General features: G+C 41.9%; 1 protein-coding gene across 1 annotated transcript in view; it reads right to left on the minus strand.

Annotated features, from left to right (window-relative positions):
- The window catches only part of kmt2d (lysine (K)-specific methyltransferase 2D), a 211,852-nt gene that overhangs the window by 19,975 nt on the left and 173,721 nt on the right, over positions 1 to 18,156 (minus strand). The window contains exons 48-53 of the mRNA XM_069904938.1: positions 14,952 to 15,093; positions 12,655 to 12,785; positions 10,599 to 11,694; positions 8,803 to 8,939; positions 7,366 to 7,496; positions 3,810 to 3,978 (exon numbers count right to left, since the gene is read on the minus strand). Coding sequence (XP_069761039.1) covers positions 3,810 to 3,978; positions 7,366 to 7,496; positions 8,803 to 8,939; positions 10,599 to 11,694; positions 12,655 to 12,785; positions 14,952 to 15,093 — 1,806 coding nt within the window. The remainder of the gene's footprint in view (positions 1 to 3,809; positions 3,979 to 7,365; positions 7,497 to 8,802; positions 8,940 to 10,598; positions 11,695 to 12,654; positions 12,786 to 14,951; positions 15,094 to 18,156) is intronic.

Consider the following 18,156-nt stretch of genomic DNA (forward strand, 5'->3'; position numbering starts at 1 on the left):
GATGATGATGGCATCACGAAGGTCCTGAGGCAGCTTTCCTTGGTCCCAGCAGAGCATGAAAAACTCTTGCAGTTTGGTATGCAGAGCTTTGCCGCCAGCCTTCCAAACCTCTGGGGGGATTCCATCCATACCTGCTGCTTTGCCATTTTTCAGTTGTTCATTTGCCTTATATGTCTCTTCCTGGGTAAGGACCTCATCCAGTTCTAGACTCAAGGGTTGTTGAGGGAGCTGGAGCAGGGTGGATTCTTGGACTGAGCGATTGGCACTGAAAAGGGATTGGAAGAGTTCTGACCATCGATTGAGGATGGAGATCTTGTCGCTGAGGAGGACTTCACCGTCTGAGCTGTGCAGAGGGCTTTGGACTTGGGGTGAGGGGCCGTACACCGCCTTTAGTGTCTCATAAAAACCCCTGAAGTCACCAATGTTGGCGCTAAGCTGGGTTCATTTGGCGAGGCTAGTCCACCACTCATTTTGGATCTCCCGGAGTTTGTGCTGAAGATGGCTGCATACGAGACGGAAGGCTCGCTTTTTCTCTGCCAGGAAGGCTTTGCAAGGTGAGCCTGGTGGGCAGATCGCTTCTTTGCCAGCAGCTCCTGGATTTCCTGGTTGTTTTCGTCAAACCAGTCCTTGTTTTTCCTGGAGGAGAAGCCCAGTACCTCTTCAGTGGATTGCAGTATGGCCGTTTTCAACTGATCCCAGAGGGTTTCAGAAGATGTGTCGTAAGGCAGTTTGCATTCTCGAGCTTTGCTTGGAGGTTTGGCTGGAAGTTTCCTCTCACTACGTCTGACTGCAAGTTTCCAACATTGAACCTCTTTCTGGGGGCTCCACTGTTCTTGAACTTTGGCTTGAAGTGAAGGTTGAGCTTGCAGTGAACAAGCTGGTGGTCAGTGTGGCATTCCGCGCTGGGCATGACCCTGGTGTGGAGTACATCTCGTTTGTCTCTTCCTCGCACCAGAACGTAGTCCAGGACGTGCCAGTGTTTGGATCGGGGATGCATCCAGCTAGTCTTCAGGCTGTCTCTCTGCTGGAACAGGGTGTTAGTAATGACAAGCCGCTGTTCTGCGCAGAGTTCCAACAGGAGGCGCCCGTTGTCATTGCACTTGCCGACACCATGCTTGCCAAGGATTCCTGGCCAGGTTTCTGAGTCTTTGCCGATGCGAGCATTGAAGCCACCAAGGATGACAACCTTGTCGGCTGTAGGGGTGCGTTGGATGAGGTTGCACAGATCAGTGTAGAATTTGTCCTTTTCTGCTGGTTCCGCCTGAAGGGTTGGAGCATAGACACTGATGAGAGTGATACGTCGCTTGTTTTGAAGGGGGAGTGCATGGACATGATTCGGTCAGAGTGGCCTGTTGGGAGTTTTTCGAGTTTGGAGGCAATGGAGTCTTGACCATGAAGCCAACACCAGATAGGCGTTGTTCAGCCTGAGGCTTGCCAGACCAGTAGAGTGTGTAGCCCGCGCCGTGTTCTTGGATGCTGCCTACATCTGCAAGGGGGACTTCGCTGAGAGCGGCTATGTCGATGTCGAGTCTGAGGAGTTCATGTACGATGAGGGCAGATCGACGTTCAGGTCGGTGGCTGTCAGCCTTGTCTAGCATGGTTCTGATGTTCCAGCACGCTAGCTTGAGTTTGTGTGCATCTTTTGAGGGGGAGGACGTGGACCTGTCCTCGGGCCTGCGCAAAGGAGCTTTTAGGTGGAGTGCAGTGTGCGCAGTACTGGCCCCACCCTTTACACCCATGGTTCGTGTGCCATGGCCAAGCAAGCTGGGACGTGGCAGCGAGGTCTTTGGGTCGTAGGTTTTATATCGGAGTGTCCTTCTCCTATGCAGGTTGCTTAACCGGGCTGAAGAGGCCTGCCTCCCCTTTTAGATCGAACCATTTCTGGAGATCTACGACCGCTGTCCCCAGTTATGGAGTGGTGCGCCCTGGAATCGGCCTGCGTGCGTTTACTCCTGCCGCGGCCGAGTAAAGGGGATGCAGCATTGGTTGAGGATCAGAAAGAAAAGTTCTAGTAGAAATTTTTTTAAGACTGGAGAGAACTCTGCAATGGAGTTCACAGTTGTTAGTGTTTAGACTATTGGTTTTTGAGGTATGTATTAAACTCTGAAATACACTAAACAGTTCTCATTGACCGCTCCCGGCCCGGGGCTCGGCTGCCAACGGTCGGGCTGTGCGGGCTGCCGGGGTTTGCCTGGCGACGGCGGCCTGTGTTCGGTGCTCGGGCAGCGGTGCGGGCAGGCCCGGTCTCGGCTGGCTGTCTCTAGTGTGAAACTAGTCTCTAGTGCGAAACACCATTGTTGAAACATTTGATTACTATCTGCAACAAGATAAGTAATGAAATTGGAACAAAAGAAAGTACATCACCAAAGACATCTTTGATTCAAAATACCTTTTACTAAAGAACCAATTTTAAAATATTTGGTATCATAATGGTATTAAAAATGTAGAAGATTGTTATGAACAAGGTCAACTGATGTCATTTCAACAATTAAGAAATAAATATGGAATAACACAATACACATTTATGCTACCTTCAATTGAGGGGATACTTGTGGGAACAATCAAGTTCAACAATGTACTTAATGGCTTGTGATGGGCTGAAGTTCTTATTTAGAGAGGTTATACTAAGAAATTTATTTCTGCAATGTACCTTTTATTACAAACAGGTACTATTAAACAGGAGTTCCTAAATCTAGACAGAAACAGGAGGCAGATTTAAACATTACAAATGATGAGAAAGGATGGGCAGATCTTAATCATGATCGTATGACAAATATTATAAATGTTAGGTATGGTTTAGTTCAATTATTTACATCAATTCTATTTAACACCGCAAAAAAAGTGTAGAGAATGAAATCGGATTTATCGGATAAATATTTTAGATGTGAAGAAATAGGAACTTTTTTTACATTCGACTTAGTCAAGTTCTAAAGTTAGAACATTCTGGGTGAATTTAGGAAAGTGTTTGGAACAGATTACTGGCATGTATTTCCACAAATTCCAGATTTATTTTTATTGGGGAACATGACCCAAAATAAAATAATTTTATCAAGTAAAATTTATTAAAATAGCATTGGCAGTAGCTAGAGAGTGCACTGCAGTGACTTGGAAATCAGAGTATTGAAATTCAAAGTTGTATACTTTTGGAGAAAATCACATACAATTTAAGAAATAAATAGTCTATTTTTTTCTTACAAATTTGGTGCCCGCATATGCAAAGTTTAGGGATGAATATGTAAAAATGTATGTCCGGCCTCTTAAGACCTGTAATAATCTTCTTCCCTAAAATGGCTGTCTATATACTGTAAGATCTCAATGTGTGAGCCAATCCTTCGTGCAATCCAGAATAACATTATCTTTTTTCTTTAATTTTTTTTTCATATAACTACATATACGTATTACTATTGTTTTTAGTGGGATGGGGTGTAAGAGGAAGGGAGGCCAGGGTAAGGGGGAGGGGGGGGGGGGAAAGAGTTTAAACATTGTAACTTTAAACTTAATCAAAATTTGCTTATGTATAATATATAATTGCATGGATGGAAATTTTTTAAATATAAAAAGCAAATGAAAACAGAAAAAACAGCCAAGAATCTTGAATGAAAACTTTAATACAAACATCTTAATATGTATAAACATATCAGGCATAATTATGGCTTGACTGTTCAGGGAGGGATGCGAGATTTTCAATTAAAATGTTCTCCTCTTTGACTATTTTTTGGCTGTTGCTTTTAAAAATAAAATAGAATGTTGATTCCAGAATACATAATTTGTTTAACTCACATTTCTCATCCTGATAGTGCTAACCTCACCTGTATTCGAGATCGAGCCAGGTAAACATTATTTTTCCATTCAGTCTTCAGTCTGCGGTACTGAGAAGATTTGGAGTGGACAAACTGTTTGCTGTAGGGAGTGTTAATTTCTCCAGTTACTGTACTCTGAAATGCTTTCGATGTGCTGGTACTGTTCAAGGTATGAGGCCTTTTATGGAGATAGAAAAATCAATTTAAATACTGTAATTCACATCACATCTGCTACTTTTTTTTAAAAAAAGAGACTTCTCAGAAGCAAGATCTTAAAAGTGATCACAAAAACTCAGCAGATGACCAAACTTGTGGAAGAGGGGCAAGGTTCACTCCAATGTCTGCCTCAATGGTGCAAGGAAAGAAAAGTAGACATCTCCAACGACCTGTCCTGGTCTATTGACATGATGGCCAAAAAAGCACACCAGCTCTTCTACTTCCTCAAATGTCTGAGGACACTTGGTATGTCGCTTGCACCGCTCAACAACTTTTGCAGATTCACTACTGAAAGTCACCTGGCAGGGAACATCACTGCATGGTACAGGAATCTTGGGGCGGGGGGGTCTCAGTCCCCCCAAGATGGCAAAAAACTGCAGAGAAATGTGAGGCAGCTCATCTAACTCCCTTTCTGCTTCGCAACATTTCCTGCTGTCCTGGAAAGGCAGTTGAAACATTCAAGGATTCATTCCACCTGGCACCATCAGATTCAAGGACAGCTTATTTCCTGCCATGATCAGATTCCTGAACAAGCCTTGCACCAGTAAAATAATATTGTCTTTGCTCTATACTACCTGTTTTCTCTCTCTGTAACTCTACACTTTGCACTTATGTTTAGACCACTATACAGCAAATCCCCTGGTATCTGGCACCCATGGGAGATTGGTAGATGCCGAATAAGCAAGTTTTCTGGTTGCTTGAGACTTACTCTTATAATGCCCAACTAATACACCTGCATTAAGAATAAACAGTTTAAAACACAAAAAAAAACTAAACAGTACTTACAGTGAACAAAATTTACTTGCGTGAATATATAAACCTTAAAGAATGTTGCTTTATTTCATTCCTCCCCGTCGCTACACCTGCAGGTTCCTCCCCCTCCACGGAGCCACCCGAAAAACGAACAATAACGTTACAGATAATTAGGATTAACCCCCTCTCACCTTTGTTTTCAGATAAAGCCTTACTAATATATTTAATAACATACTAATAAAGACTTCGTAGTTTTTTTACACTACCGATAAGTGGTAATTCTGTCTTGTTCACAGGAAAAAGAATGTCAGGGTTGTATGTGATGTCATGCATGCACTTTGACAATAAATCTGAAATCAGGAAACACAAAGAGAGTCACCCAAACCGTGAGCAGCATCCTGGGCGATGCTATTTTATTCAGTTCAGATGCCATTTCACTGGCTCTACATGAAGCCCTGGAACACATGGACACTAAAGATGCATTCATCAGGATATTCTGATCGACTACAGTTCATTTAACACCATCATCCCCTCAAAGCTGATCAGCAAACTCTAAGACGGACTCGACACCCAGGTGTAATTGGATCATGGATTTCCTCACCTTCACAGACCACAATCAATAAGAACATTGCCTCCACAATCTCCATCAGTACCTGAGCACCACAGGGCTGCATTCTTAGCCCCCTGCTCTACTCACTATACCCGTACGACTGTGTGGCTGGGTACGACAACAACACCATCTACAAGTTCGCTGATGATCCCATGGTAGTGGGTTGTATAAAGGATGGGGATGAGTCTGTATACAGGAGGGAGATTGAAAACTTGGCTGAATGGTGCCCCAACAACAACCTCGCCCTCAATATCACCCAAACCAAGGAGCTGATTGTTGAGTTCAGAAAGGGAAAGCCAGAGGTGTACGATCCAGTGATCATTGAGGGATCAGAAGTGAAGAAGGTGAGCAGATTTAAGTTCTTGGGAGTCACCATCTTGGAGGATCTTTCCTGGACCCAACACACTAATGGCATCGTGAAGAAAGCACGTCAGCGCCTCTACTTCCTCAGGAATTTTCGGAGATTTGGTATCACACCAGAAACCCTGGCAAACTTCTACAGAGGTGTGGTGGAAAGTATGCTGACTGGCTGCATCACGGTCTGGTATGGGAACACTAATACCCCTGAGCGTAAAGCCATGCTGGTAGTGGACATAGCCCAGGACATCAGAGGCAAACTCCTCCCCACTATTCAGTACATCTACGGGGAATGCTGCTGTCGGAGAGCAGCAGTGATCATCAAGGACCCAAAACACCTAGCACACGCTCTGTTCTCACTGCTGCCATCAGGGAAGAAGTCTAGGTGTCACAAGACTTGCGCCACCAGGTTCAGGAACAGCTGCTTTCCCCTCCACCATCAGACTCCTCAACAACAAACTCAATCAAGGACTCATTTAAGGAGTCTTACTTTTGCACTTTATCGATTTTTAAAATTCTCCCTGTATTGCAGTTTGTTTACATTAGTTATCTGTTTACAGTTCTTTTATTTTTTACATGCGTATGCGGAGTACAGTTTTTTTTTTGCACTGCCACTAAGTGGTAATTCTGCCTCGTCCGAAGGAAAAAGAATCTCAGGGTTGTACATGATGTTATGTATGCACTCTGACAATAACTCTGAATCAAACAACTGCTACGAGCAAAGCACGACCAAGGCACTCCGCTGGCTAAATATTTGCTCCCATCTTCACCAAAGATTTAGTGTTACTTCAGAGAACAGTTACTTTTAAAATATAAACTTTTATTTATTTTTCTCAAATTTTTTTGCTGGTTCCTTGAATTCTGGATAACAGGGGTTTTATTATATTATGAATGGATTGACTAGCTGGACTGCTGGTAAAACTAACCCTCTCACTGCACCTCAGTACATGTGGCAATAAAGTCAAACTTGATTATCTGAACTAATTATGAACTGCATTTTGGGTATCAATGCTCTCTACACCCGATTCTTCTGCAAAGACCAGTAAAACAAAAATAAATAAATGCTGCAAATGATAACTCTCGTTTACTAGTATTAAATTAAGTTGTGGTGACAGACTACCTATATCTAGGGGGCAAGTATAAGGACAACTATCCTGAGTGCTTAAAATGAATTAGTCTTAAATTTGCCAACCATCTCCATTCCTCCAGATGTGCAGCACGAATAGCACTAACGTGCCACACTTTGGAACACTCAAATGGAGACCAGTGGCAAACCACAACTTGTATGCCTGTTAGGCAAACCAAAACAACATTTGCCTACCCCCTCCCAACTATTCCAACCTGCCAGGTCAAGCAAGAAGTTCAGCAGATAAATGCAGTTGGTGGGGATTGGAGGCAGTCAGTTAAGCTTGCATGGGGGGGGGGGGGGGGGGAGAATTGCATTTTCTAATTATAAGCTTGATTTTTTCAGCAGGAAGTCAAAATAAAACTTATTGTTCACAGACATGACAATTTTTTTTAAGAATATAAATCCAGAGTCATTTGAAATCCCATTACACAAATCACTTTGTTCTTTTCTGTGGCATGTCGTCATCCTTATGAGCAGCAACTTATTTTCCCTGCACTTACCGTTTGTAGTGAGTCATAATCTTTGGTTCAGAACGGGCACAACCTGTTGGATTAACAGCGAGCGGGAGCTCCATCAATGGGTGTCGACCATACCGAAATATGTAGTTCTGACAACTCTCTACACCTGGCAACTAACAGGAAAAACAATATGAATACACAAAATAATCTTCAAGTTTTTAAAACATAAAGAGGGCAATAACATCCATTTTTGTCAACATTACTGGACGTCCCCAAGCCAGAAATAGCAAAGTTTAAAAATGCTTCATCACTGCACTACAACCAAAACTGTCCATCTCACTAAATCATAGATGAGCCAAGATCTCTTAGATGTCTTTTATTTTAAAGGCATACAGCATGGTAACAGGCTCTTTTGGGCCAAAAGTCCATGTCGGCCAATTACACCCACTTGACCTACAACCCCCGGTAAGTTTTGAAGGGTGGGAGGAAACCGGAGCCCCCATGGAAAATCCATGCAGACATGGGGAGAACGTACAAACTCCTTACAGACAGCACTGGAATCGAACCCCAGTCCCAACTGCTGGCGGTGTAACAGTGTTGTGCTAACCGTGCCACCTCTTTCATTATGTCAAATAGACGACATTTCCTTCAGCCTTCCGTCAGAGACTCAAATTGATGGTTCATCATCTTTCAAGGCGGCACTATGAGCATAACGTCTTCACAGCACCAGCGATTGGGACCAGTGTTCGAATTCCGCACTGTCTGGAAGGAGTTTGTACGTTCTCCAGGTGTCTATGTGGGTTTTCCCTGAGGGCTCTGGGTTCCTCCCATCATTCAAAGCGTACCGGGGGCTGTAGGTCAATGGGGTGTAATTGGGCAGCACGGGCTTGTGGGCAGAAAGGGCCTGTTACTGCACTGCATGTTGAAATTTTTAAAACTTAATCTTTCACACCAACAAACAAATCAGGAGCAGACCACTCATCCTTCTATAATATGGTTGAATACAACCTCTTTGATTGTAACTTCAACACTGCTATCTTATCACACCTTGCTTATCAACATTTGCCTCAAAAATATTCTACAACACTGCTTCTACTGCCCTTTGAGGAAGAGAGGTCCAAAGTCTGTAGTTGCTTGTCAATTTATACATTTTATTCTTCCTCATTCAATCAACTGTCATTTCTTATGTCATTTATTAGTCTCAACAGTGGAGGGGGAATATCCATACAGCTATCCAACAATGTATCACAAGCACAAGTTCTTCAAGTGCGTTAATTTATTTCTAATTTTGCAGATATTTCTTTATTTGGGGCTTATCTTTTCTTATGTCGTGGGACTATCAGTGAAACACTGAAGAAGGAGGGCGCCCACTTGATAACCCAGAAGATCCGACCACTCACTTGGCCACCCCACCGAGTCGAGGTAGCAAGTCTCAGGAGTGCAATAAGGGATATTAACATTTACTCCTACATAACATACCGACTCTGCAATCCTCAGGACAGCATGGATAGTCAGGCCAAACATGTCCTCTCCTTTAATGTAGTCAGGAAAAAGTCGAAGCATGTCTGCTTCTTTCCGCAGCCGCACAATAGGTTCAAGAATTCTGTTCCAAACGCCTGAGGAGAGAGGGGAATAAGTAGAAAACATGTGTTGGATATTTACAAGTGATCATTCAACAGCTTAAGTGCCAGAACATATCAAATTCCATAATAGATAACCCTTTTCAACCCCAGGCCCCTTCCCTCAAAATCAAATTACTTTCTCCTGTTCCCTGCAAAAAATAAAATCTTGATCTGGAAGATAAATAACTAATTTTTCCCCTCATACTTTCCATGGAAGAGCCAAACTGGCCACAGTTTGCACTAAAGCATATCAACAGATCAAGAGCCTAATGCACCAAATAGACATAATCTTTCATTACGTTAAGAGTACCACAGAAACCTGTCCTGTCTGATCGTGAAGAGGTCTGCTGACTACACGTGGCAATGATAGAAATTAACTAAAAAATGCATTTTTAACAAGATATTAACAGAATAATAATTAGGTCTGCAGAATCAAATCAATTGAACAGAAGAGAAAGGAAAAGGCTGTCATGTGACCGGTTGTATTGCTCTTTAAGAACACAAGTGCTTCGGGATGCACGGTTAGCGTAGTGGGCAGCACGGTTGGCGCAACGCTGTTACATCGCCAACGATCGGAGTTTAAATCTGGCACCGTCTGTAAGAAGTCTGTGCATTCTCCTCGTGTCTGCGCAGGTTTCCTCCTGCCATTCAAAATGTACTGGGGGTTGTAGGTTAATTGGGCAGCACGGGCTCGTGGGCCAAAAGGGCCAGTTACTGCATTGTATGTCTAAATTTAATTGGAAACATTTAAGTGCAGATGCAATTTGTCAATGTAGTGAGGAACATACAATTCCAATACTAAGGATTTAAGCATGGAAGTCAACAGCATAAAATTGCCTCCTGATACACAGAATGAGAAATTAAAATTGACAAGTGGGAGACATTGATTTTTTTTACAGCGAGAAGGGGTTGGGTGGGGTTATCAAAAATTTCTAAACTGTTGGAATTACAGTACAACTCTGATTATCCAAAATCCTGGGATTTCAGAAAAATCAGAAATCATTATATATCAAAAAAATTTCGAAGCCAAAATGACATAATTTCGTCTCTGAAAAATTTTGGATAAATGAGGATATCTGAAACAATCAGAAATCCTCAGTAATCCTAAATTTTTCAGAGCTGAACTGATGCCACAGGTTGAAAAAAATTTTTGGAAAACCTCTGAGTAGAATTTTGAGTTTTTCGTGTTCAAGTTGTTCAGAATACGCCTGAGATGGTCTGATCTCGGAAGCTAAGCAGGTTCAGGCCTGGTCAGTACTCGGAGGGGAGACCGCCTATGAACACCATGTGCTGTAGGTTTCTGTGAGGGGCGCTGGACAAAGAGGTGACTGACTGCCTTATGGTGTACAAAAAAGAATTTCATGCATGTTACATTCTAAATGTCAATAATGAAACCTATACCTTGATTTTGGTGGAGAATTAAACATTATTTCATACTTAAACAGCCTTCCCTTGTTGTTTAAACACTGTTACAGGTGATTTGCTCTTGCTACTGAGCTGTTTTTTTTTTAAAAAAATGACCAGTTCTCCAAAAATATTGTTTATCTGAAATAGGCCTGATCCGGACCATTTTGTATAATCGGAATTGTATTGTACTCTAATATTTAGCACAATAATCTATTATTTATCCTGAACACGATTCGACCCTTTTACCTTGTGGGGTCCAATCAGTAACAATTAGATCCTCATGTCCTTGTTCAATAACCTGGATATCAAACTCTGGTTTCCCATTCGTATCATTGATGGTGCAGTGATAGCAGCAGCGCTTGTTCGTGTATCTCATACTCCAATAAATTCGAGTTGCCTCAAATCCAATTGGATAAAGCGCTGTCACACTGTGGAATTCCTGCATCTGATGGGGGAGCAGTTGACCAATAGTATGGAAAATAAGCCCACCAACTCTGAACATATGGCTGCGTTTGCCACGTTGCACAATGCTGGCAATCTGCTTCACCTCGTCTCTCTGAATGTAGACACGGCGGTAAACTGCAAAGCATCGAATTTCCTGCTCATTGGCTCCTTTCAATTTGTGTTGACTGCAAAGCATGGTCTTGTCCTTGAAAAACATGCACCGGGCACGAATTGCACAAGCAAAATGGTAGGTGTTTGGGCACCGAACCCGATGGCAACCTGTTGTAGCACCGCTCTTTTGACAAAAAGCACACTTGGTGGTGAGTCCCCTGTGGAAAGCTACTTCCACATTTATCAGTGCCCCTGCCTGAGTCTCATACACCTCAGAGGACCACAATGCACAATTTAGATGGACCCACAAATCCAAATCCAAGTTCAAAAGTCTTGCCGGCCCATCTGTTATTCCATCACCATCTTCATGACAGAAACAGCACCTCCTGGTGTCCTTGGGCATGGGGTCTGGTTTTAATGATGTCCCCAGTTTCTGAATGAGTTCTTCAATTTCATGTTGTGAAACATGTTTAAATTTCCCTTTATGAAAAATGACTTTAAATTCCAAGCGCTTCCAACGGATTCCTCGCCATCTCTTCATTTGTGGTTGAGGCTCTTCAAATTGCTTTTCTTCCAGAGGGAGAGAATGCTTGATCTTTGGTGATTCAACAGATGGGTCAGGCTTACTTGACTCTGCTGGAGTTCCAGGTGATGAAATACTTGGGGATGAGGGTGGAGAAATCCTTGGCTGCGTTATGGGGAGCTGGTGAACATCGAGGATAGACATGTTATTACTATAATGATGCATCACAATTCTCTCCTTCGCTGGACAGCTTGAGGAAGTTTCCTGAAGAGAAAGGCAGGAAAAGCCATGATGAAGCATTGAAATAAAATTAGATACCAAAATATTCAAAATAACAGTTCCCCACTTAAAATAAGTGTTGCCCAAATCCTCCTGCACAAACTCTTAAGCAAATCATTCCCCAATGATTTTAAAATTCTTATCTGATCATCTGCTCATGATTTGATCTTCTCTACTTTTACAACTTCTTACATGCTACATTCTTCCCACTGGAGTCAGGCTTACATTGTTAACTAAGGTGGCTTTTATGTCCTCACTCTAATTATATTCTTTTGGAAGCGTAATCATTGCTGCATACGTTGTCTGACAAGAAACACACCAGCAAGTGTAGGTACACAAATTCCCACAAACATCAATATGATTATAACAGGTTAATTTGTTTTAGTGATGTTGAATGAAGGACATCGGGCATAATTGAGCAGCACGGCTAGCGTAGCAGTTAGTGCAATGCTGTTGTAGCGCCAGCGATCGGGACCGGGCTTCAAATCCCACCCTGTCTAAGGAGTTTATACATTCTCCACGTCTGCCTGGGTTTCCTCCGGGTGCTCCGGTTTCCTCCTACCCTTCAAAACGTACCAGGAATTGTAGGTTAATTGGGTGGCACAGGGTCTTGGGCAGGAAGGGCTTGGTACCATGCTGTATGTCTAAAAATGTAAATAACTCCTTTAAGTTTTTTTATTTAATAGGACATCGAAAAGATTTTCCACAGCATAGTGCTTGATCAGTATTGCATATATTTTTCAATTCACATCTTTGGATTTGGAACTGAACCAAAACTGAGCAATTGCAGTTAATTTCCGTCAAGTTGGGAAACTCCTCACTGACTTTTCAAGCAAATTCCAAGAAATCATGGATTCCTATAGTCACAGTCATACTTAAATATCTCTTTCTCCATCAAAGGCTATCCCAAGAACCACAAGTTCTTTGACTGGAGTACATGCATACCGGTGTGGCAGTTGCCATCTCTTCCCCTGGTTTCTTCAGGGTAGAGCCAGGTAGCGTGACATCATACTGCTTGAACCAATTATGTTTGTCCATCACTAGTTTTTCCAAATCCACTGGATCTTCTTTGGAGCCTGCAAAGAAAGATATTAAAACAGTCAACAATGACATTATCAACCTGCATTCAAACAGATAAAGGAAAATGGTGCTAGTTTTGGTAATCTAACTGTAGGCAGGATTATTATTTTATTATATTTAACTTCCAAATAAAAATAAATAGGCAATAGCTAAAAGGGAAATGGCACAGTTCAAGTGCCAGTTAATGTATTGTCACATGGCCTTGGTTCACATTTTGATTTTGAAAGTGCACTTTGATTCCTTTGGAAAGCAATTGTGACCATGAAGACCACGTTAATATAAATGATTGAGTGAATGTGCAACTGAAAGGAATGTTTGAGAGGACCTTGCAGAAAAGGAACTTGGATGTGAAATTTTAGAATTCACTTTAAGATTAAACCCCAATTACAAGTTTGGGCCAGCTTATTCTTCCTTGTATCATTTAACCTCTGCATGAAAACAAATATGAAGCTCAGTTCATAATGATTTTAAAGCACCTGCTTTCTTGAACTGGTTGAGTGAAACAATTAAATCTTTGGACATTCTGGTGCACATTGGTTTCTGACACAAGTAGTGTCACTTAACTTTCCCTCAAGGGCAAAAGAATCTCAGAGTTGTATCATTGTCAAGATCATATTGGTGTATAGCAACAAGCAACAATGCAAAACTGCAGATATACAAATCCTTTTTTTGGTACTAGACTATTAAGTTATTCTAAGATGGCAAGTTAATTCGGATGCTGAACATGAGCCCATGTACAAAATGAACTTAAAAAGTCAAACCAATATTACCCTTATTTGGGATACATCTGAAGCAAAGATGAAAGAGGTAACTAACTGCTTCGGAACAAGAATGGATAATGACGAACATCCAATGACATGCTGGATGATGAAGACACTATGAAAAGTAACTAGAAATATACAAAGTAAAATCCATATAGTTCACGAGAAAGTTATTCAAGACAAGAAAAAAAAATAAAGACTTGAAAACTTGGAACAATTTTAATGAGAATTTTAATAGAAGTGTTTGAAATTATTAAGGGTTGAAGAAAGGATAGACGAAGCAGTTTTCAGTGATTATTGGATCTTGAACAATTGTAGATAATGAAAGAAAAAATGGTGGTATGGGAATATGACAAGTACAAGAGTTAAGCACATCAATTTGTTTTTACCTTTTTAATTTTAATATTAATTATATATAGCATCAGGCAATGCAGATAGGCAAGGAGTTTGAGTTTTTCTCCTTTACCTTTTTTTGTATTGTTAGATTTTTAAAAAAAAGGAATCTATTATTTCGAATGTGAATTATGGATTTGATTTTCAATTCATGTTTGCTAGTGATATATGGAAATGTAACTGTCCATCTCATTTTATTGAATTTTACCTTTTTTGATTGTTCAATTTCTTTATTAAAATTAATAAAAATCTTTTTTTTAAAAAAGTGTTAAGAAGCACTCCTCATACAGAGGATAAGTCTGTGGAGCAGCACAGTGGTAGTGCGACTGCCTTGCAGCATCTTCAGGAACCCAGGTTCAATTGTGACCACAGGTGCTGCCTGTATGGAGTATGCTCGTGGATTCTCCCCGGGTTCTCCAATTTCCTCCCACATCCCAAAGACGTGGAGATTGGTGGATTAACTAAATCGGCCTGTAAGTCGTTGAGATGGACTCCTCCTCTAGTGTAAGGAAATGTGTCTGGAAATTTCAACACGAATTGGGCCAAATGGCCTGATCATTGTAATTTCTGCATAATTCAATTAATGTTGCAATAAATATTGAAATTGCATTTGGGATGGGAAATGTTTAATTAAATGGGATCAAGCACATATCGGTAAAAGGGAGGATATGAGAGCAATAGCCATTAATATAGAAATAAACAGCAAGCAATGTAGGTAACCATCCAATTTGAAAACTGAGCCATTAGGGGAATAAACTATGAGCCAAAAACCCCATCTAGTGGAAACATACGATGCAGGAGTTAATTTCCAACTGAAAAGTTGCAAAGTCAGTTTGAAACTCAGTTGTTTTGCTTGTTTGAATAAGTATGACAGGAACAATGTCATCAATCATGAACTGTTACTTTCCACCTATGGAGCACTGGATTTCTCATTATCCATGGGCAATATCCAATTCCCAGTAATGGGTACAAATGACTTGCTTTTGAAAAGGTCAAATTTATGCATACCTTGCTCAGGGACTTCCAACGCAGATTTTTTCCCACCTGGCAGAAAAGAATGGGAACTGTCTGGAACAGATGCAACTTCGTAGGAACCTGGGATCTTCATTTGGAGCAACTGAGCAAGAACGGTCATCATTCTATTTATATCCTGTAACAAATACAGTTGCTACTGAGAATATGAAACTACTTTCTATGTTCCCAGTCTTGTTTTTTGTACCATCAAGGATATACTTAAGTGTCGAAAGTAAAACACAAAAATCTACAGACACCATGATTGAAGTGAAAACACAATGCTGGAGAAACTCAGTAGGTCAAACAGTGTCCTTTACATAGTGTAATGAGCCCAAAGGACCCCAAAACCCAGGAGCAATAGATATTCACCAAGACAAGTAGTTACTTAAACCAAAGTTGTTTTTAATTATCTTTAAACATGAAAATAGAATCAAACTTTTACTTATCACTATTAACTTAACTACCCAACTTAACCCCCTTCTAATTCGAAGCACACATGTTCGTAATGTGTGTGTAAATTTAAGGCAAGTTCTTTGGTCCACAGTTCAATCTCACTTCTCATTCCTCCAAGTTCACTGGTTGCAGGCAATTCTTATATAGTGCACAGAACTTAACATGTATAAAGTTCACCAGGCTTTGGTGCTCCAAAGGTAAATGTTTACCGCTCAAGAAGGTTCTTGTAGGTTTGCAGAGAGAGATGTATTGTTCCAGGATTTCAATAACTGAGGTACCACCATTAATCACCTCAATGTCTTGCTGATGAAACTTGCCCCATCAGGGTTCTCAAGATAACCTCTTTCTTTCAGCCCACCACAGAGTTCCTTTCTGTTCTACTTATTCCAAGAGAAACATCAGACAGATAGCACTTCCAGCTATCCGCCACTCTGGAGCTTCTGCTTCAGTTCCAACAAGCTTATCCTGGCTTGTTTCAGCTGTGTCTCTCTATCTCAGACTCCAAACTGCCAGCAGCATGTCCTTCTCTCTCTCTCACTTGCAAAACCCCTGACCTTCTCCAGCAAACAAAGTTAGTCTTCTGCTCCCATATGTTGTTTTAGGTAAACAAGAACCTCTCAATGACCTGTGAGTGAGCTCTTTGCAGAGAGGCCAAAAGCCTGGCAAAAAGGTCCAAAACAGACAACCTGGCTCTTCCAAGACAATAGCTTATTCATTTCATGACATCATTTCAATTAGCACCTACTTGTGAAATGTGCATAGCATTCTCCATAGTTTCTGTAAAGACACTGAATATGAATTCTTCAGTATTTCAAATAAGATCTGTTTTAAAGTGTGTGCATGTATCTAACTCTCTCTAATTTTACCAATTTATCTCCCAAAAACATTCCCAAATATTCCATCACAATAGCAAAGATAAAGATACATCACCAACATTTCAGGCTTGAGCCCTTCATCAAGGTATGTCAGCAGTCATCCGAATAAGAGTAGGTGGTGGGGGGGGGGGGCGGAGAGAAAGAAAAGAGGAGAGGCATGGTTGCAAAGACAGAAGGCGACAGGTGGAGAAGGGAGGAAGGGGACAGCAATGATTAAGGAGGGATGGCTAGGTGAATAGAGAAGGGGGGCAGAGCCTTACCTTCATCCGCCCCCGCCCACACCTGAATGAGTTCCGCACGCCATGATGCCAAACTCTTCTGTTGACTCTGCCTCTGGGCCTACTTCCATGACTCTTCACCCCCCCAACCTGTTTCAAGCCGCCTTTCTCCTCCCAGACACCTCGTCCTGGCCAGCTGTCCACTCTGGATCTTTTTATTTCCACTTCTCTCACATTCTAATCTCACCTCCTCAGAACGCTCTCCCCTCCACACTCTCCACAACAATCCCAACCTCACCATCAAAATTGCAGACAAGGATGTTGCTGTTGTGGTCTGGTGGACTGACCTCTACCTTGCTGAGGCCAGACCACAGCTCTCAGACACCTCCTCCTCCCTACCCCTTCCGCAGGACCCCAGCACGACTCGTCAAGCCACTGTCTCCAACATCATCTCCAACCTCATCACCTCTGCTCACCTCCCTCCCATGGCCACCAACCTCTGTCTCCCATCCCTGGGTTGCTCGTTTCTACCTTTTACCCAAGAAACAAACCCAACCATCCAGGCAGACCCATTGTTTCTGCCTGCTCCTGTCCCACAGAACAAGTTTCATCCTACACTGGTCCAATCCCTCCCTGCCTACATCTGCAACACCCCACATGCCTTCCATCTCTTCAATGACTTCAGATTTCCTGAACCGGACTGTCTCATCATCACGATGGATGCCCAATCCCTTTAGTACCTCCATCCATCATACAGGTCTTAAAACACACCGTTTCTGTCTGGATTAGAGACCCTCTACCACCACCCTCCTCTGCCAGGCAGAACTTGTCCTGACTTTAAACAATTAACTTGACTCACTTCAAATCAAAGGAGTAGCCATGGGCACCTGCATGGGCCACAGCTACGCCTGTGGGCTTCGTGGAGCAATCCATGCTACAAGCCTAGAGGCAAGACCCCCCCCCCCCCAACTCTTCTTTTGGTACAGTATAATGATGACTACATCAGGGCTGCCTCATGTACCCGTGATGAACTTGGCCTCAAAGTGACAGGTTGACAGCTTCCACTCCAATCTCAAACTCACCTGGTCTGCTTCTGACAACACTCTCCCTTTCCTGGATCTCTCTGGCTCCATCTTTTGAGACAAGCTTTCCATTGACGTATATTACAAGTACACTAACTCCCATGATGACACTTTCTCACACCTTATCCCCTACAAGGATTCTATCCCCTTTTCTCAATTTCTCCAAGTTACAACACAGACCAGCACAATAGAAATTCACCAAGACAATGGTGTCTTCAAAACAATCATTTTATTAATAACTATTAATACTGTAATATAAAATCTTAACTCTAAACTTAAGGTACATGTGCGAGAGAGAGAGAGAGAGAGAGGGATCTCAAACAATTATGTCAGGCACAATTCTGAAGAGATGATTCAAATTCAAAGTTCAGTCTTAAGCATCTTGTGTTCAAACTTAGAATCTTTAAATTGATGTTCAAAAGTAATTATGAAGTAATTTGAGTCACCGAGTCATGAGACTTCTCAAAACTCACAAATTCTTGTACAGTTGCTTTCAGAGAAATGTTTCTTTTACGATTTTCCACAATTCCCCTCTCTTGCATGGAGGTTACGGAACTTGTGGTTTCCACGA

Source organism: Narcine bancroftii, chromosome 12 (assembly GCF_036971445.1).
Source record: "Narcine bancroftii isolate sNarBan1 chromosome 12, sNarBan1.hap1, whole genome shotgun sequence".
NCBI lineage: Eukaryota > Metazoa > Chordata > Chondrichthyes > Torpediniformes > Narcinidae > Narcine > Narcine bancroftii.